Consider the following 24,892-nt stretch of genomic DNA (forward strand, 5'->3'; position numbering starts at 1 on the left):
TCAACAACTTCTCATGAGTGAACCAATGACGGTGCAGTTGCACTGCGTTATTGAAAAAGGCTTCAGTAGCGGGAAAAAGGGAGACTGTGGCGCGAGTGTTAATGAGCTCCACCTGGGAGGCGCACCGGCCTTGAGTCTCTCACGGAGGAGATCCGGGAGCATAAAAGGAGGAGCGACGTCAGTAAAGGACGAGAGAGGACCAGGCCTGGACTTTACGTTATGTTTTATTATGTTTGTGGGGCCGGCAGACGTCCGCGAGGGTCTGCCGGCGTTACTTTCGTTTTGTGTTTTGTTTATTTTGGTATTAAAGTTATGTTGAATATTCGCCGGTTCCCGCCTCCTTCTTCCCGTGCATAAGAACTGTGTTACAGAGACTTTCCCCCATACGCAGTACGAGTGAAGTATCGAAAGGGAACTACGTTTTAGTTAATACCTTTCCGTAAACTCTGAATCTAAACTTTAAATGATGTTTTATTAACAAAATTCGGGAGGAGCAACGTTCAAATAATCTGACTAATCATCACGTCATCTCGGCCAGCTGTCAGCAATCAGTAATCAACATATCTACCCAATTAGCACAAGTGAAAGCATATATATAAGACACGGTCGACTCACCCATATTCCTCAACAGTTTGACAGCATCTGACCCGCCCTAAGTTCCCACCGTGTCCGAAATTAATCTCTGTGTGTCCGATGAAGAATCTTTCGTCCACAAGGTATCTTTGCCACAATCCTCTGGCCTTACTAGGAGCAATTACACCGCCGCCGATTCATCTCGGGGGCACTTAAGCCCAAACAAAACAGTCCCCGCATACCAAGACGCCGAGGCCGACTTTCGTCACTGCGGTCGAAACATCCATGATCTCCTTCCGTGTATTTTTCTAGTTCTGCCCAGTCTATCTTTCCTGCCATAAAGAAATGGACAAGGCAGTCGAGCACCAAGCTCGAGTCTCGGGCAATTTCGCCTCTTCCCGTGAAGAAACGGGCCTTCCTCCAGCATCAGGCCGCCGCAGCAGGCCTTTCAGCAAAGCCGCGCCGCAGCGCCGATATCAGTCCAAGCCAGCTGACACTTTCCACCCCATCGGCTCAACCCAGCAAAAGCACAGTTAAAATCCTTCTCGTTTTCTGTCACTGAATTAATTTCCACAGTTATGCCATCTGTATCAGTGTTGATCGAGGGAATCCACGTTTTAAACTTTTCTGTAAAGTTTGCCGTTCTAAATTACGGCACGATTGTGGTTTAAACACGCAATCAGCTGATGCTCGTATGACGTTGATATTACATGCATACAGAATCAATGAAACTCGGAACTTATTGTCCTCGTTGTCCAGCGATTTATCAACAAAATCGCTTAGAAACTTAGTCATAATATGTATTTCTGTTTAAGTATAACCACTGCTTCAATATTGGAGACGCAGAGACTGGTAGGAAAAATTATTTTCAAATCATTATTTTGATGCATTTAAATAAATCTTACCGTTCCCTTTTCATCTGTATCTGTTTTATAACGAGCATAATTTGTAAGTAACTTAACAAACCAGACAGATAACCAATGAATAAACTATTACGTTGCAGTTTGGAAGTATGGAATTTGAGTAATTTCCAGGTCCGGATAGAAAAGAAACCAACATAAATAAATATAAATGAACAATGTTATACAAGCAGTGTGTTCATGGTAAAATTTTAGTGATTGTTGAACACAATTAAAATAAATTCAAGGTGCACATTTTTATTATGCAAAGCTCTGTCTTTTACAAATGATTCTCTTTTGATCTTTACTAAATAAATGTGCTTGTGACACAGACCAGCAACAGTTAAAGAACAAAGGATCATCTAAATCATATTGTACTTTGCTGTTTGATGATCTTTCAACATCAAACAATGACAGTTCAACAGTACTGTCTTTTACAGTATCAAACCATTGTGTCAGAGGTGAATATATGCAGGTTTAAAGGATTTCAGGCCTTTTTCGAGAAAATAAGAATATGTACAAAATTTAATAACTTCTCTCTCTTCCCTGCACAGTTTCGCTGAGCTCAGGTTTCCAATCGCCCCAGATAAAACGATGGGTTCAGCCACGTCCATTGAATTTCTGGGCCTTAACTAGAATATAGCTAATATCCAGGCCTCACGGCATAAGGAATCAATAGGATATTTATGTTCGCTTCCACCTTCCTAAACAGTCCAAACTGTTCTAAACAGGAATTACTATCTTCGATCAGCTACTTAAACTTCATGATGTGAGTAATTCCACAAGGCCACTCTTTCATCTTACATCTCCTCACTCTTGTATCTTCAATTCATGTGCTAGAAACAAGCATCAGGCCGCAGCAGCAGCAAGCCTGGACCGTGCCCCAGATTCCCTACTTTCCTCCCTCTGCTTAGCCACACATTGCAGCTTTCCCCGGCGCCGCACTCCATCCAAAGATGCCTGCCCCTCTGGGTGAACGCCTTCACTCCAAACATGAGGATGCCTCTACTAGTGAAGCAAGCTCAGCTGTCTCAACCATTTCATCCCGCCATCTTTCACCCTACCTCTTCTTTTGTCTTTGGTCTACAGTTCAACTACGGACCCTAGCGTGAGGCTGCCTCCGCTATCGGCACAGGCCTAGACGTCCTACTTTCCCTTCCTTCCTTTTCTAACCACCCTGTTCCTTCCCAGGCTCCAGGGGCAAACCCGAGCGTGAAGCTGCCTCCGCTAACGGTGCAGGCCCAGATGCCGCAATTTCCCTTTCTCAGTTTACCTCTTTTCTAACCTCCTCATCCCTCCCCTGGCTCCAGGGGCCGACCGAGCGTGAGGCTGCCTCCGCTAACGGCCTCGGTCCCGGCCTTTCTTCCTCCTTGCTCTGTCCCACAAGCAAACGCAGTTCACCCTGTCTACTACACTGATGCCCATCCCACCAAATGCTACAGCCCTGGAACCAAACCATGTTGCCAACAACATCAGATCCTCTTAGAAATTCAAGCTGTTGTCACCAGAGGTGGACCCATTCTCAACCCCGGTACCTTATTCTGAGCTGATATTTCCATAAACCACCCGCAAAAAACTCTCCTTGACACCTCTCTCAACTTCATTCTTCAAGCTGCCTCCCCTAGAACCCTACAATCCATTCTGCATAGGAGCAGCAATTTACAGCCACCCAAAAAGGCCACTCCCAGCATCAGATTCAAACATTTGGTCACTGGAAGCTTAAGAACTACATCCAATCTAATTGCTTCCATATTAAAGAAGCCCAACGAACACCTATCGGTTAGTTTCAGCTCCAGCTTGTTCTCTCACACATACCTGCAAGCCACCATATCCAACTCAACCAATACCATCATTCCAATATAACGGAAATTTTCTATCATTGCCGCAGCAGTGATGTCACGTCGGCTCCCGCAGGAGCTCAGTTATTCTGGCTGTTCTCTCCACTGCCGCTGCAGTGATGTCACCTCGGCTCCCGCAGGAGCTCAGTGCCTCTGGCTGTTCTCTCCACTGCCGCAGCAGTGATGTCGCCTCGGATCCTGCAGGAGCTCAGTTCCTCTGGCTGTTCTCTCCACTGCCGCAGCAGTGATGTCGCCTCGGCTCCCGCAGGAGCTCAGTTCCTCTGGCTGTTCTCTCCACTGCCGCAGCAGTGATGTTGCCTCGGCTCCCGCAGGAGCTCAGTTCTTCAGGCCAATTCCTCCACTGCCGCAGCAGTGTCGTCACCAAGGCTCCCGCAGGAGCTCAGTTCTGGCTAATTTCTCCACTGCTGCAGCAGTGATGTCGCCTCGGCTCCCGCAGGAGCTCAGTTCTGGCTAATTCCTCCACTGCCGCAGCAGTGATGTCGCCTCGGCTCCCGCAGGAGCTCAGTTCTGGCTAATTCCTCCACTGCAGCAGCAGTGATGTCACCTCGGCTCCCGCAGGAGCTCAGTTCTGGCTAATTCCTCCACTGCCGCAGCAGTGATGTCGCCTCGGTTCCCGCAGGAGCTCAGTTCTGGCTAATTCCTCCACTGCCGCAGCAGTGATGTCACCTCGGCTCCCGCAGGAGCTCAGTTCTTCAAGCCAATTCCTCCACTGCCGCAGCAGTAATGTCGCCTCGGCTCCCGCAGGAGCTCAGTTCTTCAGGCCAATTTCCCCCACTGCCACAGCAGTCATGTCACCTCAGCTTCCGCAGGAGCTCAGTTCTTTTGGCTATTTCTCCACTGCCGCAGCAGTGATGTCATCCCAGCTCCCGCAGGAGCTCAGTTCTTCTGGCTAATTCCTCCACTGCCGCAGCAGTGATGTCGCCTCAGCTACCGCAGGAGCTCAGCGCTGTCCAATGTCTTCATCCATATGACGATAACTCTACCGGTCCTTTACTAACCCTTCTAGCAGCACATTCAGCCTAAGCAAGGCAATTTTGGGGGTCATCAGTAATGTTCTGGCTGCCCTCCTGCATTGGTTTGCAATTTTTGGGGGGAGTAATCAGGGTTCGGGCCAAAATAACGAGCTCGGAGCCCTCTCCTCGGACAGCACGCCAAATACGCATACTACTACGCATACATTTTTCTATCTGATTATTTGTAAGTGTGAACTCGTGAAATGATGTTTTATTAACAAAATTCGGGAGGAGCAATGTTCAAATAATCTGACAAATCATCACGTCATCTTGGCCAGCTGTCAGCAATCAGTAATCAACATATCTACCCAATTAGCACAAGTGAAAGCATATATATAAGACACGGTCGACTCACCCATATTCCTCGACAGTTTGACAGCATCCCTCCACCACCCCGTCTCCTCACACCTGCACTGGTTACTTTCCAGAATACTAACCAGAATGGGGGGGGAGTAATCTGGGTTCGGGCCAAAATACCGAGCTCGGAGCCCTCTCCTCGGACAGCACGCCAAATACGCATACTACTACGCATACATTTTTCTATCTGATTATTTGTAAGTGTGAACTCGTGAATTTCCTCCCGCAGTGTTGTGATGATGAAAGTCATAGGAGTACGTTAAATTGGTAGGTATACTTTAAAACTCTTGTAGTCGCCTTGTTTGTTTTATACAAATGTTATTTGCATTTGTTTGAGTTAATAAATTTCTGTAAGAACGCCCCGGGTTACTTCACTGTAACACTGTTCCCTGAAAAGGTGGGAACGAGAAGCTGTGCTTAGCGCTATGGGGAATGTCTTTAGTTGTGACCAGCTGTGAATATGTGTAAAACAAAGTCATTGAAATTGACCTATATTTACTCCTAGTCACCCTGGTGTGCTAAAAAATTTAAATATGAATGGGAATATACTTCAGAGATATTTTCTAGGGGTGCCAATAATTGTGGCCAACATGTATTGGAGAAAAACATTTATTTCATAATGTGAGTTTCCCCCCACTTTCAATTATTTTACTTCGATGAAAGGTTAGAATTTTGTGAATTTTTTGAATGAAAGATCAAAAGGATAAATAATGCAGATTTATTTTCACAGCCGCCTTTGCTTATATTTACTAAGGGTGCCAATAATTGTGGAGGGCACTGTATATATATATATATATATATATATATATATATATATATATATATATATATATATATATATATATATATATATATACACACACATAAAAGTTTCTGTCCTATAGAAAGGACATAGAGCAATAGGGATGCTCCTCAGCCAGATCGCCACGCAAGCCCCATGACTACCACTTTGAAATAAGCAAAGCGAACGTGAAGCATTTAAACTGTGAACATTCACAGTGCGCGCACTCGCCCTGTTACAATGCAAGGGCAGCATGTTCTTTCCCAAACAAACAAAACAATACTGGTGTGTGTCCGATTCAGAGATGGAATGCGAACACAGAGACACACTTTTGCTTTATTCAACCATGACTTTCTCTCAATTATACAATATATAATATATGTGTGTTCACTTTTCACTTGTCAGACAGAGTTGAAAAAGGAACAAAGGGAGAGAAAGTTCTGTTTACTGCCTTTCAGATCTTACTCCTATCAAAGTGAAGGAAGGAAAGAGTTTGAGCAGGTTTGTTCACACACACACACACACACACACACACAACACACCACACACAAAACACACACACACACACACACACACACACACACACACACACACTTCACAGTATGGTCTCCGAAGACAAAAGACCTGCAGACCCACCTCCAGTTCATCTAATATAGCCTTGCATCGGCGCATTCCGATGATGTCACGCAGGCTATAAATATAGGTCAATTACTTTGGCGTTGTTTTACACGTATTCACAGCTGGTCACGACTAAAGACGTTCCACATAGCATTAAGCGCAGCTTGAATGTAGCCTTTGAAAGGTAACACCGGAATGGCTGAGCATTTTCCAGTTAAGCCACTCTAACTAGCACTTTCCTCCTGCAGCGGCACTGACAGAGACCAGATAAACCATTGTGAGACAGGTGGAAAGTGTCATTGTGAAGATGAAAAGCCTACTACATGAAATTGGTAGGTCAGCTTTAAAACACATGTAATCACTTTTTTGTTTTCTACCAGTGTTTCTTCCAAGGTATAAATATGTTTCAACAAATGACCGGCTGAACCATCGTGAGACAGTTGGGAAGATTTGTCGCAATAAAGAAGACCTTTTGATTCTTTTTATATTTTGATTCTTTACAGAATGTGGTTTTAAACGTTTTAAGATGATATACAGTGCATCCGGAAAGTATTCACAGCGCTTCACTTTTTCCACATTTTGTTATGTTAGAGCCCTATTCCAAAAGGGATTAAATTCATTATGCGGTGTTGTTTGTAGAATTTTGAGGAAAATAATGACAAAATGAAAGAGGTTTGTTTGAAATCTTTGCAAATTTATTACAAATAAATAAATAAATAAATCAATAAATCAATCAATCAATCAATCAATCAATCAATAAATCACATGTACATAAGTTTTCACAGCCTTTGCTCAATACTTTGTTGAAGCACCTTTGGCACAAATTACAGCCTTAAGTCTTTCTGAGTATGATGCTACAAGCTTGGCACACCTATTTTTGGGCAGTTTCTCCCATTCTTCTTTGCAGGACCTCTTAAGCTCCATCAGGTTGGATGGGGAGCGTCGGTGCACTGCCATTTTCAGATCTCTCCAGAGATGTTCAATCGGGTTCAAGTCTGGACTCTGTTGGGCCACTCAGGGACATTCACAGAGTTGTCCCATAGCCACTCTTTGTTATCTTGGCTGTGTGCTTAGGGTCGTTGTCCTGCTTGAAGATGAACCTTAATCCCAGTCTGAGGTCCAGAGCGCTCTGGAGCAGGTTTTCATTAAGGATGTCTCTGCACATTGCTGCATTCACATTTCCCTCGATCCTGACTAAAAAACATCCCCAAAGCATGATGATGCCACCACCATGCTTCACTGTAGGGATGATATTGGCCAGATGATGAGCGGTGCCTGGTTTCCTCCAGATAGTTCAATCTTTGTTTCATCAGACCAGAGAATTTTGTTTCTCATGGTCTGAGAGTCCTCCAGGCGAGCTGTCATGTGCCTTTTACTGAGGAGTGGCTTCTGTCTGGCCACTCTACCATACAGAACTGATTGGTGGAGTGCTGCAGAGATGATTGTTCTTCTGGAAGGATCTCCTCTCTCCACAGAGAAATGCTGGAGCTCTGTCAGAGTGACCATCGGGTTCTTGGTCACCTCCCTGACTAAGACCCTTCTTCATCGATTGCTCAGTTTGGCCAGGCAACCAAGGAGTCCTGGTGGTTTCAAACCTCTTCCATTTACAGATGATGGAGGCCACCGTGCTCATTGGGACCTCCAATGCTGCAGAAATTTTTCTGTACCCTTCCCCTGTTCTGTTTGTTTTGGTTTTCATTCTGTCACATGTGCTCCTTTGTTCTGTTTTCCCGCCACAATCAGTTACCATGGACAAATGCACTCATCATCAGAGCTGTCTGTCATTTTAGTTAATTATCTGTGCATAATAGTTCCTGTCTGCCCTTAGTTCAGTGTCGGGTCTCGTTTGTTATTATAGTTGTGTTCTTGCCTTCATCTGTATTTCCCTGTTAGATTATCTAGTAAAGACTATTTCAAGTTATCTTATTCTACATGTGAGTCCCTGTACAGCCTACCTGTAACAGATACAGGGGGAGTGGCTTTATTGCATCAGATACATGTCACTTTACTCACAGCTGATTGGTCCAGTTTGTGTTTGTGATCTGTAACTCATAGCAGAATGCTCCATAGCAGGTTAGCCGTGTAGCGTAAGTTACCATAGCAATGAAACCTGCTAAAAACCAATCCATTTTCATAAGCCCGAAAAACCAGAGTTTGCTAAAATAATCTTGAACTTACCTGGGTAACAACTGAAACCGGCTTTGTGCAACAGGCCACATGTGGTCCTGTTCAGTATCGCAACTTGACTGGTCTAAAATGTAAACAAGCTCTTTGCTGTTGCACATACAATACACTGTGAATTCTGAAACTTTTTTTTTTTGTTTTTTTTTGTTTTTTGCTGTGATTTTTTTATGGGTGCTTTGGTGCACATAAATATATGAATTATATATAAAAAAATATTTGGTGTCCTATTTTGGACAGACAAATTTACCTTGAAAAAAGTTGAAAAAAAACGTGTGAAAAATCTGATGATTTACTTTGCTGGATATAGGCAATGATGGCAAAATGGATTTGTTAAACAAGATAAATGGTTTACGCTTAATTTCACAATAAGGGTGTGTGATTAATCTCGATTAAAAAAAAAAAAAATCTATTGACAGCCCTACTGTTAACCCTTTGGCATGTAAGTTTAAAATATTTTAGCTGATCCCCAAGAGTGATTATTTTTAAGTCAACCATTATTTTAGAACATATCACCTTATATTTCCATGGTGATGCATCATTCTTGTCACGTGACACTGCAGCCACAATAGTGCTATATGACAGATGTATTGCTTGTTTTCATTTTTCCTTTATTAAAAATATTCACAAACTTGTTGGCTATGTCATCAACTACATGATATTCAGATTCTCAAATACATGTAAGTAAATGTGTTTTGTTGTTTAAAAACCTTTATAATGATCATGTTAGTTGATATATAACATGCAATGTGAGCCGCCATCTTAGTTTGCGTCGCAATCCAGAAAATCGTATCTGTTGTATTTGCAGCATATGTAAGTTCATCCACTTCTCCCAAAATACATAAAGTAAGTGGATGGTGAACTGGGAGAAGAACGGAGTAAACTTTATAGACACATACACAGTGTGTTTCTTATAAGAATGAAACACCTTATCAATTTATAACTGAATGGATTGTTATTGCCGCTTCCATAGACATCTATAAGTATTTTGCAAAATATAAAAGTATTGTTTTGCTAGTACTTATGTGTTATTTAATGTCTGAAACCTAAAAGAAACCTTGTGTGGTTGAAAACAGTGAATAGTTGTGATATATGACAAGAGCTGAGCACTTCTGTCTCTGGCTCAGCGTTAGCCAAAGCGCAAAAGCACATTTGAATTTGGCAGTTGGACATATTGAACATTCTAATGTACACTGGTGAAATCGTATGCTCCAGGGACCAGCCAAGACTGGTCACACCGGTGTGACCATGTGCGTCAAAGGGTTAAGTATTATATAATGTTTGTAAATTACTAATTAATGACATTTTTTGTTTGTTTGTTTATCAGATGTTTAAGGTGATTAGAAAGGGTTGCTATTCTTTAGTGCCATCTGGCAGGTTAACTGAAAATATTTTTCTGTGAAGGTGTCTCATTTTTTTTCCATGTTCGAAGTAGATCTTCAGTTTTTATATCGTGACAGTTGAGAGTTGATCGTGATCACTGTTGTAACATATATATATATATATATATATATATATATATATATATATATATATATTACAAAATGATAATGTGAACAATCAGTCCTAAAGATCTGATTTGACAGAAAAAAAGGCTGTTTTATGTGCAATGTGAACAAAGCCTTTGAATCTGTTTTGTAATTTCCTGTTATTTCCGTTGTCATACCATTACCATTTTTCTATTCATCATTTTGCAATCTTTCTGATCTACCACTAAATGTCAAAAACAGTCAAAATAAAAGGTTCTGACAAAAGTATTTTTTATACCTTTCCATTATACCAATATCTGGAGTCCAAACATTATTTTTAGAGGTTGCAAATATTTCAATTCCACAATAATCAGCACAATCCCACGTCATATTCGAATTTGGCCATGCCTGGAAAATTATATATAGTTCAGAGTGATTATAAAACAGATACTGTATACTTGAAAATCAAATAAAACATCTGCTCATGTGACAAAATTCTGTAAATTAAAATTTGTGAAATAAGAAGGAAATGTTTTTAAAAACACTTACAGTTATCATTTTGACCTGTGTCGTGAGGCTCTGTGCTTTTTCATTCTGCAGATAAAAATATACTGTAACTGTTTGACATCGCATAATGACCTGAATGAGAAGACAAATCATACTTGACACATACCACATTTATGATGGAGGTCACATATAGGTCCACAGCAATGTAGGCAGGGTTGAAGTATTTAGTGTCAACAGGGTTGTCATTGAATATTAAGGGCCACATTCTGGTATTCTGAGTGTTGCCGTTGTCCAAGCCAAGACGTTCAAAAAGTCTCTGTTTAGATTTTCCTATATCCCTGCATTCTTCAGCATCAGACACACACTCTGTGTATATGAGACATTCATTAACACAGCAGAATATATTCTCCAAGAACACAGTGAAAGGGAATTTCATGATTAAACATTCATCCTTCTACATTTCATAAACAAACACACAAAAACAAACAGACTATTTCTCTTAGGGGGTCAGCATATACTGTACATATACATATTTACACATTTAAGAGGTTACTCTACAATAAAACTCTACAATAAAAACATATTGCAAGTTTCAACTCCCCAATTAAAAATTTCATTAATATTCTTTTCTACATGGCAAAAACCCCAGTGTTAAATTAACACCCCTCACCTACAAGGTGTTCAAAGTAACAGTGAAGAAATGCTGACGCAGGGCTGCAGTTCTACACAATATGCTAAAGCTAAAAAGAGACTTTTTAAACAGACAACAAAGACACTCAAGCTGTGTCCGAAAACTGGAAAATACTGCCTTCTGAGGACACATTTCAGGGTAGGAACTAGGAAGGCATCAAGGCACGTCCGAATCTAATGTTAGCTTCACTTCCTTTCTCTTGAGATGCCTTCCTCGGATCGATTTTTGAAGAAAGCATAGGTGTATCCTTAGCTGTCTTTGATATCCCACAATCCTGTGCTTTCCATTCTGTGACAGTTGAGTTAGAAAAATAAAGATGGTGTCCGAAAAGTTTGCTGCTCAGTTTGTGTATAAATGTAAGATTTTGACCAAAATATTTCAATTTTGATATAATTTCTATCGAGAAATTACTATTGTAGTAATTAATTATTTGTTTAGTTCTCAGCAAAGCTCGCGCTATTTTGCTGTAGATCATTAAACTGTTACACTGCCTCAGAAGTCTGTCCGTTTCGTGAGGTGCCTTCATGCACAAACGCTACCGTACAAGTCATTCTCTTATAAGGCAGCGAGGCAGAAAGACAGCTACCTAGGCTTTCGGACGCAGCCTCAGAATAGAGGGTATGCATCGACATCACTTTCCTGCCGAAAGCGCACTCCCTCAGGTGGACTGAGTGGTAAAAGAATCTGCTGCATGACTGGATTTAATAGGGGAAACTGCAAAAACGCAAGTAAAACAAATGATTACTCTAAAGGTTTCGAAAGTGTTTCTTACTTGTCAAATAAACCTAATCCTTGGATATTGACATGCAGCCAGGAATCATGTTTTACTGACATTTATTCGTGCCTGATTTCGACGCCGGGGAAGATACATAAACCAAATCTGCCTGTGAATATTTTATATAGCCTAACTACAATATAGGTAGGTTTAAGTCCGAGAAATCATTTTTATCAATGTTATATATATTGTCATATTATCCAGCCCTAAAACTTAGGGCTGGATAATAGTTTTATGTCAGTATAGTTTTTGTCAGTGCTTATTTAAAAACACCCAATTATGCAGAATATAAGATGGTAAATATTTAATTGATAATTTGTCAACACAGTATACAACAATACAATATATACGGTATGATTTTACCTCAAAATCCAAAATTTTGACACAAAATGATAACTGCAAATCTGTAGCTTTCGGCACTCTTTAAATATATACCTCAGGTTTTGTGTCAAAGCTATTTGTACAGTTAATCGTAAAGCTCATTCCCATTTTGGATGTGTTTTGTGTGTTTTTCGCTGCATTCACGCTGAAAACCAATGCTGCCACTCAGTCTTTGTGCCACTCAGTGGGCGTGACCGCAGTCGTAACAGGCCAACAGTGACGTAAACGCTTCAATGTAAACGCTTTCCATTGTTTTAGCTACGTTTTAGTTAATACATTTCCATAAAAATAAGTGAGCAAGCGTTCATTTTCTGGCATCTTCCTCCTGCAGCCTGGTGAAGATTAAAGTCCGAGGACGGAGTAGCCTATGTGAAATTGGTATGTGGGTATACTTTAAAACACATGTAGTTGCCTTATTTGTTTTATACAAATGTTATTTGCAAAGTATAAATCTGTTTGAGTTGATAAATATATGTATGAACATCGGAGCGGGTGAGCATTTCCCATTTAAGTCGCAATAACTAGAATTTTTTATATTTAAATGTACATTTATGCATCTTATTATTTAGACATACAGTATTAGTTACTTAGTGTGTTAATAAATGCTTTATTAACAGATTCCTAGTGTCAAAACTACCTCAGTACTAACTTTAAAACATTAGAGAACAGCAGCGCAGAAGATCACTGAACCTTTAAATCTCATTTATAAAAGCTTTACTAAGCATAAATAGTCGTCACTTTAGATGAGCTCACAAAAATAGTTAACTGATCACTTCTAAATGTTTTATAATTACCTGAATTAATCATGAATTGCAGTAGGAATATATGTTAATAAAGCATTTATTAACACACTAAGTAACTATTACTATATGTCTAAATAAAAAGATGTATAAATGAATGTTTAAATAGTTTATCAATCATTTACTTACACTTCCTAAACGATCTTATGAAACACTGACAGCTCCTAAATAACTGGTCTGTAAATAATGTAATACTTAATTTAGAAATGATAAATTGATTATTAATAAAGTATGAAAATACAATTATTAAACACATTATAGATATGATTGTAAATCAAGAATAAAGCATTTGTAGCTGTATTTATAAACTGCTAACTAATGTCTATTAATGCTTTATAAGTGATGAATTAAATATTTACTAATGCTTAACTGATGTTTCATAGAGTGCAGTTATTATAAAGTCTTACCTTTAACTCTTCAAACTTTATTTTTATATGTCCAACATTTATTTTTCACTGGCACAATGTGTTAATGTGATTTTAGTGGTATGACTTTAATTGCTTTTTGTTAATTGAAGAAATTAATATGCTGGTAAATTTCTGTATTGAAGTTCAGAAATGTAAAAGATGAAACCTAAATAATGTTGATGTGAAGCAATAATTTGTATTATTGAATATATAACAGTTAAATTAAAATAAATAAAACTTAGCTGTGAAAATAACTACAGTAGTTTTAGGCATACTTTAAAATAAAGTACAGCATTGTACTTAATGATGTACTTCATTTTACAGTATAATTAAAACTACTGTAGTTATTTTTATGGTTATTTTTCTGAGGTATTTATTTAATACAGCAACTACTGGATAATTGTTGCCAGTAAGTTACTGTTAATTTGACAATAAACATTTTACAGTGCTCTATACCAGAATGAGATAAGTGACGATTGACCATTAGTGAAGACACCTGATGCTTATAAGCATAATCACAGAAGGAAAAAGTCATTAGCTGCAGGTGACTTGCTGCCTCGCTGCCCTAACAGGCAATGACTTGTAAGGTAGTGTTTGTGAATGAAGGCACCTCATGAAACTAATTTCAGACAGACTTCTGAGGCAGTGTAACAGTTTAATGATCTACAGCCAAATAGCGCAGGCTTTGATGAGATCTAAAATATTTAGTAATTTCTAGCTAGTAATGATGTCAGAAGTGGAAACTGTTTGTCAAAAACGTACATCTGAGTTAGGTTTACCTAATTGATTACAGCCTTATGATTCTTTGTGTTTACGTGCATCTCCACCCCGTCTCCTCCCTGAAATTGTCACGGGAAATAAAGATAGATGCAAGTGCAAGTCAAAATATCTCATTTATTGAGCTTCACGCCAGAAAGTCAGGAACAACACACAAAACAGCAGGAGAGCGGCGACACAGGGACTTCGGTGGGCCGTGGTGAGATGATCGTGGTGAAGTCCGTGGGAGTGAGTGAAGAAGTGAAGAATCCAATGATGAACAACAATCCAGAACGATCCAGTAATCATCGATAAGGAAGTGATCCAGGATGTCCCTAGCAGGAACCCAACTTCTCTCCTCCGGACCGTAACCTTCCCAGTCCACCAAGTACTGGAAACCGCGTCCCCTCCTTCTCGAGTCCAGAATGCGATTAACCGAATAAGTGGGTTCCCCGTCTACGAGACGCAGCGGTGGAGGAACCAGGGTTGGCGGATTAATGTGTGAATGAAACACAGGCTTGATTTTAGAGACATGGAAGGCAGGATGAATTCTCCTGTACGCTGGAGGAAGTTTGAGTCGGACTGCCACCGGACTAATGATCGTGGTGACAGGAAACGGGCCAATGAATTTGGGAGCAAGCTTATTGGAAACGGAACGGCGAGGAATGTTCTTAGTAGAAAGCCACACTTTTTGACCCACGACGTATACGGGAGGCTTCGACCGGTGGTGATCAGTCTTAGCCTTGGTGCTTGCCCCCACTTGGAGGAGAATCTCACGGGCTCTTGTCCAAGTGCCATGACACCTCTGGATGAAGGCGTGAGCGGAGGGGACCGCGACTTTGGATTCCAGACTGGGAAAAATAGGTGGCTGGTACCCTAAATTCAAATGGTGAGAGGCCCGTGGAAGACACTGGTAACGAATTATGTGCGTACTCAATCATAGAGAGTTGCTGGCTCCAGGAGGAAGGATTCTTGGAAACCAAACATCGCAACATTCTTTCCAAATCTTGGTTGGCTCTCTCAGTTTGACCATTGGACTGGGGATGGAACCCAGAAGAAAGACTAACAGTTGCCCCCAGCAACTTACAAAACTCCTGCGGTCATGTAACCGAAAGACGTGATCTACGACAGTTACCGCTGTCTCCTTAGCTGAGGGTAATTTAGGCAAAGGGATGAAATGAGCCGCCTTCGAGAACCGGTCCACTGCGATCAAAACAACCGTGTTCCCCTGGGAGGGTGGGAGGGCGGTGACAAAATCTAGCGCAATGTGAGACCAGGGTCTCGAAGGGACAGACAGCGGTTGGAGCAACCCATCTGGGGGATGATTGGAAGTCTTACCAGTGGCACAGATCGCGCAAGCCAAAACAAAACTGCGAATGTCACGAGCCATAGCAGACCACCAGAATCGTTGCTTGACCAAAAAACTGGTGCGATTAACCCCTGGTTGACAGGCTACGTTGGAACAATGCCCCCACTTGATAACACTGGACCTTAACCTCTCCGGCACAAATAAACGATTCGGTGGGCATCCGAGTGGAGGCGTTACCCCTTCTAAGGTCGACTTGACCTTCGATTCGACCTCCCATGTCAGAGTGGAGACCACTAATGTCTCAGGAAGAATACACTCGGGAGTAGACGGGCGTTCGGAAGGATCAAAAATATGAGAAAGAGAATCGGGTTTGATGTTTTTAGAACCCGGGTAGAGAAAAATCAAAACGTCCTAAAAAAAGTGCCCACCGAGCCTGCCTGGAGTTTAGTCTTTTAGCCGTTCTGATATACTCTAGGTTCTTATGGTCAGTCCAAACGATGAAAGGTACCCCCCGAACCCTCCAACCATTCTTCCAACACTAAAAAAACCTGCAGGGATGGATCTTATCATCTGAGGGAGAACGCTGGGATAGAACTGCACCTACCCCCACCTCTGACGCATCGACCTCCACCACGAACTGATGTGAAGGATCAGGGGCTATGAGGATGGGAGCCGAAACAAAGCGACTTTTCAGTTTGGCGAATGCAGCCTCAGCTGCATCGGACCACCTGAACGCCGTTCTGGGGGAGGTCAAGGCTGTCAGAGGCGCGGCTAGTTGGCTGAAGTTGCGAATGAACCGCCGGTAAAAATTGGCGAAGCCCAGAAACCTCTGTAGGGGCCTTACGGGAATCTGGGTTTGGCCAATCCACCACAGCCTTAACACTCTGAGGTCTGAAGGTATCGCCGGCGATACCACCGTGGTTTTTTCTTATCAGTGTGAATAAGTCTCAAAATACTCCGTCAATGTTGCACATACAATTAAGAGTTATACACCATTTTAATCTGTGGAATATCTTCTTTCATTTGTGTACACTCAGAGGAAAAACAAAATGTTGTGCTCTTTGTAAAATAAAGAAAACTAACATGATGCGTGATCTCTCCTCTCCCTCTGAACGAAGTCCAATCTGATAGTTCTTAGAAAATGAACTGTAACTTAGTGAATACTAATGACAAAAAAATTGCACTTATGTCTAAAAAAACGTTAAGATGTCAGGTTTTAAAACATGTAAGTCAAATCGAAAACAAACCTTCTGTGTTTATGTAATCTGTATGAAAAGAGAGCCATGTCAGAAGTCCGTGATTCAGCTCATTATCCGCTAATGCGGCCACGCCCACGGAGCGAGCGCTATTCAGACGCAAATTCAGAGGCAATACATGCATTCATCATCTCAATCGTGTATTTATTGTCTTCAAAAGTGTTTTGAATAGCCATATTTAGCGATCTCTTGCCTCTGTTAGTTCCTTGATTGTCACATGATATTCCTCTTCTTTTACTGAGGCATTTGTGGACAAAAGGGGCAGAGCGCCCTCCGGCTGCAAGTATGAATGATGAAAACACAGTATCCAGCACTCATAATGATGACAATAAATATATAATAATAAATATTATCTCTGTATAGAAAATTGATATAAACATATGAGAATCCATCAATATTTCTCCAAATGTGTATGCTTTTAAGCATATTAAGAAATTATGGTCAATATAAGATTTTAAGAGTCAAAATGTGAAGCTTGAGTCTTAGATCTTTTTAATGATGTATAGTTTGTCAACTGCACATCAACATTTAGGCTCTATAATATAACAAATATAGTAGCCTATATGAAATGCCCTAGAGGTAGGAATGTTCAGACGCTTTGCATCACAGAAATACATTATATTTGAAAGTATATTAAAATAGAAAACCATTATTTGGTTAGAGACTTGAGACTTATTTTAAAAACATTATAATGGCATTATAATGTGTTCAATCTTTTGACTGGTAGTGTAATTTAACATAGGCCTATACAAAATTTTCTTCATATCATGTGCAATAATACGTGCATGCATGAGATCACAAAAATCATGTTTTTTTTGTCCTGAGTGGACTTTAATCCTGTTATTAGCATGATCACAGAGGGTTTTTTCACAGCCTACCTGACTGAAAGGCCTCATTAATATGCAACTCTTTTTAGGTCATTATTATTCAATTCTTTTGTCTTCTCAGGTGAGAATCACCCATTATACATGAGGATTCCCGCCTCCTCGCATACTGTGTTTCTTGACCAAAAGTGTCTTAGAAAATTTAAATCTCTCTATTGTTTTATATGAAGGAGTAGGAAGGATAATTTTTACTTCATTCTGAAGCAAAAACTCTAGTCTACAACCTCCAATACCTAGAAGTCTTATGAACACAGATTTAATATACTTTTTTTGGCCTTATTTCAGTGACTTAAGTTTTTTGTTTTTTCAATAACCACGCATAAACGTTATTCCTTCAAAAACACGGGGGAGCGGGCGGTGTGGGTGACGCAGCGGGATTGCAGAGTTTTTGTAGCTGCTGGGAGAGCTCGGACACCTGTGTCACCAACGCCTGTACGGCGCGTCTGGTAGAGGAAATGCTCTCCTGCTGTTGATCCATCCGTGCAATGCTGTGGTTGATGAACTCCGTTAATGCTGCTGAACTTGCTGCATCCATGTTGTTGGTCAGATCGTTCTGTCACGGAAAATAGATACAAGTGCAAGTCAAAATATCTCATTTATTGAGCTTCACGCCAGAAAGTCAGAAACAACACACAAAACACCAGGAGAGCGGCGACACAGGGACTTCGGTGGGCCGTGGTGAGCTGATTGTGGTGAAGTCCGTGGGAGTGAGTGAAGAAGTGAAGAATCCAACGATGAACAACAATCCAGAACGAAGACACGATGAACCAACTCCAAACGGAAGCACACACGAGGAAACATGGGAACAGAACAGGGAACTCCAACAACGATCTGACAAACACGAGACGAAAGACAAGGCAATAAATAGGCAGTCCGGATTGAAAACAGCTGCCGCTGATCAAACAATCAGCGGCGACGCCCACATGAAACAATTAACATGACAGCACAACATAAACACAGACCACAGACAGAGACCGCGGATCTTCAACCGTGACAGAAATCACCATATATGGAGCTTATGACACCTAGTTATACTATGCATAACCTCATCTGCATATCATTTCCATGCATATTCTCATCCACATGACACCATGGCTAACACTGTCAAAGGTACAAGACACTGGAAAATATTAGATATGGACTTTAAATGCCATTTGTGCAATACACAACAAAGCCAATTCTGTCAAGACAACATTTCGAAACTGTAATCCACGCCTTTGTAACCACACGGCTGGATTACTGTAATTCACTATATGTGGGGGTTAGTGGGTCCTCCATCACCCGTCTCCAGATGATACAAAATGCAGCAGCATGTCTTTTAACGGGCACGCGTAAACATGAGCACATTTCCCCTATTTTAGTTTCATTACACTGACTGCCTGTTCACTTTAGGATCCATTTTAAAATTCTGTTATTTGTTTTTAAATCACTAAATGGTCTTGCCCCGCCATACCTCTCTGAGCTTCTACATTCTTATAAACCTGTCCGCTCTCTCAGATCAGATGATCAGCTGTTTCTGACTGTGCCTAAAACTAAGCGTAAGCTCAGAGGGGACCGTGCTTTTGCTGTGTTTGGTCCTAAACTATGGAATGATTTGCCTTTACATGTAAAGCAGGCCGCCTCTTTATCTGTTTTTAAAACTCTTCTTAAAACCCATCTCTTCTCCTTGGCTTATGACACCTAGTAAGATGTCGACTTTATGTATTTGGTTTAATCTGTTATTCGAATGTTTTTATTGTGTGGTTACTAATTGTACATATGTTTATTTTTTCTGTACAGCACTTTGGGCAACTTTGGTTGTTGTAAAGTGCTTAACAAATAAAGTTGGTATGGTATGGTATGGCCATTTGTGCAATACACTACATTCATAAAAATCATCCAATATCCTCTTTATATTTAAGAATATATAAAAATATATATAAAAACAAAATTGTATAAAATACTTAAGATAAAGGTTTTAGAATAATTTGAATCAAATTTATGCAGTTTTGCTGATAAGGTGAACATAGCTTTTAGGATGTTTATAGGCTATTTTTAGTGGAAACAGATGGGCCTACTTATTTATTGCAGTGTAAATACCATTGTCTGACTCGTTGTGTCACTGACAAAGTATTTTAAAAAGGAAACATGCAAATCTTATAGTTTTCCACAAATATCCTTTTTCCTTATATCCCGCAAATACAGTGGTAATTGTTTGAAGATGCCTTCACACGGCATCAACACCTCCATGCAGCTGCGGTTATACAGTAAGATATTATCATTGGACCTTTCAAACTGGACAACGGACCATTCGACCACTCGAATCCAACAGTGTCTTCCATAATATTGAAGTTAAGTGTGCATCACTGATCGTCGTTGTCACTAAAATATTTTGTCATAACATCTGCAGTTTAGTTTAAAGTGGAATTACTGTGAGTCTACCACTCCTCGCTGTCATAAAGTGATCGAAAGTAGCACATATCTAAATCATATCATTTTTGTTTAACTTCAGCGTAATGACCATGTAATTTCATTACTTATCGCCATCAGTGAAAGTGTATATTATATCAAAAATGAAAACGTGATTTAAAATCATTATTTTATCGATTCAAACTGTTATTGTGAACATGCACTGTATTTATGATTATGAGTCATAATGAGGATTCAAAGTGTTTTTTCTTTATCTTCCGTCAGTCCCTCAGGTCACCATCAGTGTCGCCAAACTGCTCTGTTTGTAAGCATGGGTCAGAGTTTACGTGGAGGTGTGCAAATTTTCCCGTCAAGTTTGTTTTTATAAATCACAACTCATGCATAGGAACTGGCGCACACCTCTTTCAGAGCTTGTTTTGTACATACGTAATGGTTATAAATGAGGCCCAAGGTCGGGCGGCGTGTGATGAGGGACACCTGAAGATAATGAAGCCTTGTCACCCACCACCTCTGTCAAAGAATATACACTAACAAGAAGCGACACTTAATAGAACGTTCCACTGCAACACCGGCGCCCAGCAGCAGCCCTGCATTTTCTGCCATTTTGTGGTGCAAGCAACTTAGCAGTCCACTAGTTTCTATGGCAATATCAACTGCTTTGTTTAAAAAAAAAAAAAAAAAAAAAAAAAGTACATTAAAGCTGAAATCAAACTTGAATGATGACAACACAGAATAAAATACTATCACTAGTGATCATCAAATCCTTTTTACAGTTTTTTTTTTTTTACAGACTTTGTGTAAGCCTTTTTTCACAAAACCTTTTTGCTCTCTATAAACCCAGTCAGTTTTGTTTAAAATGCTTTAAAGATCTAATATTAGCATTATAAACACTGAATTAATACCAACATATGAAATTAAATTAAGGACATGCATCAGAAAAATTGGGAATGTTGGACAATAAATATATGAATATAACAGCTTGATTTTGCAGTGTTGTCTAATGTCCGTAAAAGCAAAAGTGTCCAAAAGTGGGAATTATGCGATAACGGACACTAATAGCATTGCATCATGTATTATAAGATCATTATGTTTGTAGCGTCATGCATTAAAATGTACAATATATCCTATTTCAATTCAGACATAGTGGAGTAGGTAATTATTACTATTATTACTATTACTCCACTTTGAAATATATTGTTTGCTGCAAATATATGATCTTAAATATATTAATTAATTTACTATTAATAAATGTGTAAATTTGCATAAAAAAAAAAAAAAAAAATAGGCTAACGTTACCTCAGATGGTTGAATGGTAGGCCACCACAACTGGTACAATAAAACATACAATGCAACATTTACTGTCGGTGTCATAAATTTGACTGATGTTTTCATTTGAAAAATGTTCTTTTGCGCTTCTGAGTGAAATTCACCGATTTTGGGTGTGTAAGATGTGAAGGATTCCATGGTCCAGTTAGTATTTTCACCCCATAATGTCGGCCGCGCTACAGGAGCGCCATCTAGTGACTGTTGTTCAAAAAGTATCAGAGTGTCGCCTCTTGGGTTCTATACTCTTTGCCTCTGTTAAATGTCCAGCACGCCTCTCCTCAAGACAGAGCCGGTGTTACAATATTCGGTTCCTGAAATATTTGGTTCCAATGGGTGGAGCTTACATGAATATTCATGCGACTATATCGTGGGTGGGGTTAGCACTATAGGCATTGGATCAGTGGAACAGAAATTATTAGCGTGAGTGACTCAGATCGCGTTTTGTCTTATGGATTATTTCAAACAGGTAATATAGTTAAAATAAGTTAAGCTTAAACTACTTCTATGAATCTTCACATTTTTTTAATTATTTCTTAGTACTCTGTGTTCACCTGAACTATTACAGACCATGCAGGAAGCATTGGAAGACAAAAATAAACAACTACACACCTACTGTAAGAGTTAAAAGTTTAACACATTAAGCTGATGTTATGTTTGAATATTTCATTTAGCAGTTTATATTCAGTCTTAAAGTGGATATTGTTGTGATGACTTTTATTGTGACAGGGGATATAGAGAGAGAAGGGCGGAAGGAGAAAAAAAAGGAGAATAATAATAATAAAAAAAGACTAAAGAAGATCTTGTCAGTGTCCGAGGATTTTATTTGTTTATAAAGTTATCCTATATATATTTATAAGCCCCGAGAACACCCACAGTATTACACTGGTGGCAGCGGTGTTTTTCGTCGGATATTCGAGTTTCTTTTTTTATATATAGTTTTTTTTTTTCGCCAAAGACTTGTGCAAAGCAAACGCAGTCTGTGCAGTATTGTGATTTCAGCGGGCTGCTGTGAACGTCGTTGTGCCGTGAATAAACTTCAGTGATGTCTGACGAGGAAGCACAAGCGCCGTGGGAGAGCAGTGCTCATACCTCACGGACACACCGCGCACAAACCACCCCAAAGGACATTCCTTTACCACTATCTATAAAGATAGTGGTGTTGATTTGGATGCAGTGTTAGCAGAAGAGCTGCCTACTAGATTGCCACCTGAACTGTTCATTGTTTGTGACAATTTTCCATCCGAAATTCAGCACTCTTTTGCTGCAGTGAAAAAACAGTTGCAAGATGCTTTTGGTCAGAAGGATGTAATTGCATCTTTTCAAACATTTCCAAATTCACGTCACAAATTGCCTAATGAACCAATGGAAGTGTATGCAGCAGACATATGTAGACTGGTCAAAGAAGCTTTTCCAGATTTTGAACAGAACGCTTCTGAATACATGAGACTATCAAGATTTCTGGCTGGTTTAGATCAAGATCTCCAGATTAAGTGCCATGAGAGGGGCGTGAAAACATTCAAAGATGCCTTCCAAGTCGCTACTCAAGCTGAACGGGCACGCCAGACCACCAGATTGATACAGACGGTTTTGTCTGCGGTGAGAGACAGTTCAACAGCACAGACAGTGAATGTTATTTCTGATACAGACACTCTTTTTCTGAAGCAAGCGGTTGTTGATTTAACTGTAGTGAACAGCACATTCTAGGGCCCAGTTTATGGCAGGGCCCCTCTCTGTCCGTAACAGTGGACAAAGGTTTGCTACATTTTGATTGGATCTTGGTGGCTTAACACAAACAAACTGTCCAACGCCATCAGATAAAGGTGTAAGGACAACATCCAGACACCTCTTAGATGGCAAGAAGAAGACCTCTTGTACCAAGCCTGACAAGGACAGGACTTCTCATTGGTCCACAGGCAGTTTCTGCCCTTCACCCATCTAGAGACTACTTCCTAAGGTTGGCCACAGACCCGCCATAAAAATTCCTCGGGACCTTAGCAGCAATGGGTGAAACAAAGAGAGATCACAAAGATCCATCCAAATCCTTTCAAAACTATGTTTGAAAACCTTGGAACTGATGCAAACTAAACATCCATTTCATACTTATTCACAGAAATAAGTATTCTCAGTGACAGCCATTTGTAGTGAAACATCTGATACAAATCCAGCTGTTAATGTACAATTAAATGACAGTTCAATCTTTTTCCATCATGTTTAGTCTCTATTTGTTTAGAATATTGCCAAAGGTATTCTGGTGGTGGTTTGGAAAGTGAGAAATGCATTGGTAAACTTTAAAGACACTGTAAAGACTTCTAACTTTGTACTTTATGCAAATGAGTTCCACAGGAGAAAGAAGGGTGGGCCACACTCTGTGTGTCCCCTCTGATGCCAGCAGCCAATCACAGCACTCGAATGGAGAAGCGCCAAAATGCAATCTCCTCCTCATCAGAAAGGGATAAAGTACCCTTTCTACCGACACTCCTTGTTCTAGTCCCCTCGGGTGAGACATAACAGATTGTTCTGAGTCTGTCCGTCAAAGGGGATAGACATTAACAGATATTGTTCTGAGTCTGCCCTTGAAAGGGGGAAGACGTAACAGATATAGCGTTCTGAGTCTGCCCATCAAAGGGGAAAGACATAACAGATACGCCGTTCTGAGTCTGTCCTGCACGGAGACAGACATTAACAGACACAACACCGTTCTGAGCCTCTGGTCCATCCAGAAGTGACAACAGCAGATCCCATGATCTGAGTCTACAGCTTGTGAGGCAGCAACAGAGACGACCACGTTCTGAGCCTCTAGCCTGCGAGGAAAGAGACATTAACAAACACTACGTTCAGAGTTTCCGTCCAGCGAGACAGTGACAACATCTGCAACAAGGTTAAGCTCAGGAGAGCAAACCTTCACTTCAAGGTACCTTCGTCTGCGTGTTCCAGATTGTTAAGGACCTTCTGCACCTATACCAGGGCCTCATCTGCGTGTTCCAGATTTTAGGACCCTTTGGTGCTCCAGGAGATCAGCATCCCACAGAGCTTCGTGTTCAAGACTGTTGAGACAGATTCTGGCTCCTCTCCCCACTGCATCGTCACCCCGCACAACCAGTGGAAGACGTCACCGTCATCGGACTCGACCAAGTGGAACGTAAATATCACTTAACCAAACCTCTTTCCAGAGACCTTGGCATTGTTGTATATTATCAGTATATAATTTCCTAATTTTCATTAGATGTAATATAGCTGATGTTAGTTAATAACAAATAATCTTTCGTTTATTTGTTTGGTGCATAATAAGGTTCTCCACCTTATTATTTTCAGAGAAACAGTTATCTTTCCATAAGATAACGTAACTCTTCCATAGCCACACCCAACTTAATCACTTGTATTCTATGTATCTTATGCACTTTATTCCTTTATCATTCATGGTATTCATTTAGTAGTTGTGCTAGTTATTTTTGTTTATCTTTTTGTTAATAAAACTTATTTTATTACACTTGTATCTTCCTTGTGCTGATAATACAGAAAAGGTTCTACAAGTTAGCAATATCACCACTTTCAGATAAATAGCTGATTTTCTGAAAGATTGGTGAAATTGCTAACTTGTAAACCTTTTCTGTTTCTTGTAGAACCTTTCTGACCACTTTACA

The 24,892-nt window shown here is 40.3% G+C and overlaps 2 protein-coding genes across 4 annotated transcripts in view; one reads left to right on the forward strand and one right to left on the reverse strand.

The window, feature by feature from the left end:
* LOC125280859 (gastrula zinc finger protein XlCGF57.1-like) overlaps positions 1-24,892 on the forward strand; it is a 1,316,469-nt gene that overhangs the window by 651,821 nt on the left and 639,756 nt on the right. The gene's annotated exons all lie outside the window — the stretch shown is intronic.
* LOC125243187 (5-hydroxytryptamine receptor 3A-like) overlaps positions 1-24,892 on the reverse strand; it is a 77,798-nt gene that overhangs the window by 27,154 nt on the left and 25,752 nt on the right. Inside the window, exons 1-4 of one of the 3 annotated variants that reach the window (XM_048152639.1) lie at positions 10,928-11,227; positions 10,424-10,623; positions 10,300-10,344; positions 10,049-10,158 (exon numbers count right to left, since the gene is read on the reverse strand). In XM_048152639.1, the coding sequence (XP_048008596.1) occupies positions 10,049-10,158; positions 10,300-10,344; positions 10,424-10,522 (254 nt within the window). In that variant the 5' untranslated portion in view covers positions 10,523-10,623; positions 10,928-11,227. Of the gene's footprint in view, positions 1-10,048; positions 10,159-10,299; positions 10,345-10,423; positions 11,228-24,892 lie in introns of those variants that run through there. The other 2 variants (XM_048152633.1, XM_048152623.1) reach the window with 2 other exon arrangements.

Source organism: Megalobrama amblycephala, linkage group LG1 (assembly GCF_018812025.1).
Source record: "Megalobrama amblycephala isolate DHTTF-2021 linkage group LG1, ASM1881202v1, whole genome shotgun sequence".
Classification (NCBI taxonomy): domain Eukaryota; kingdom Metazoa; phylum Chordata; class Actinopteri; order Cypriniformes; family Xenocyprididae; genus Megalobrama; species Megalobrama amblycephala.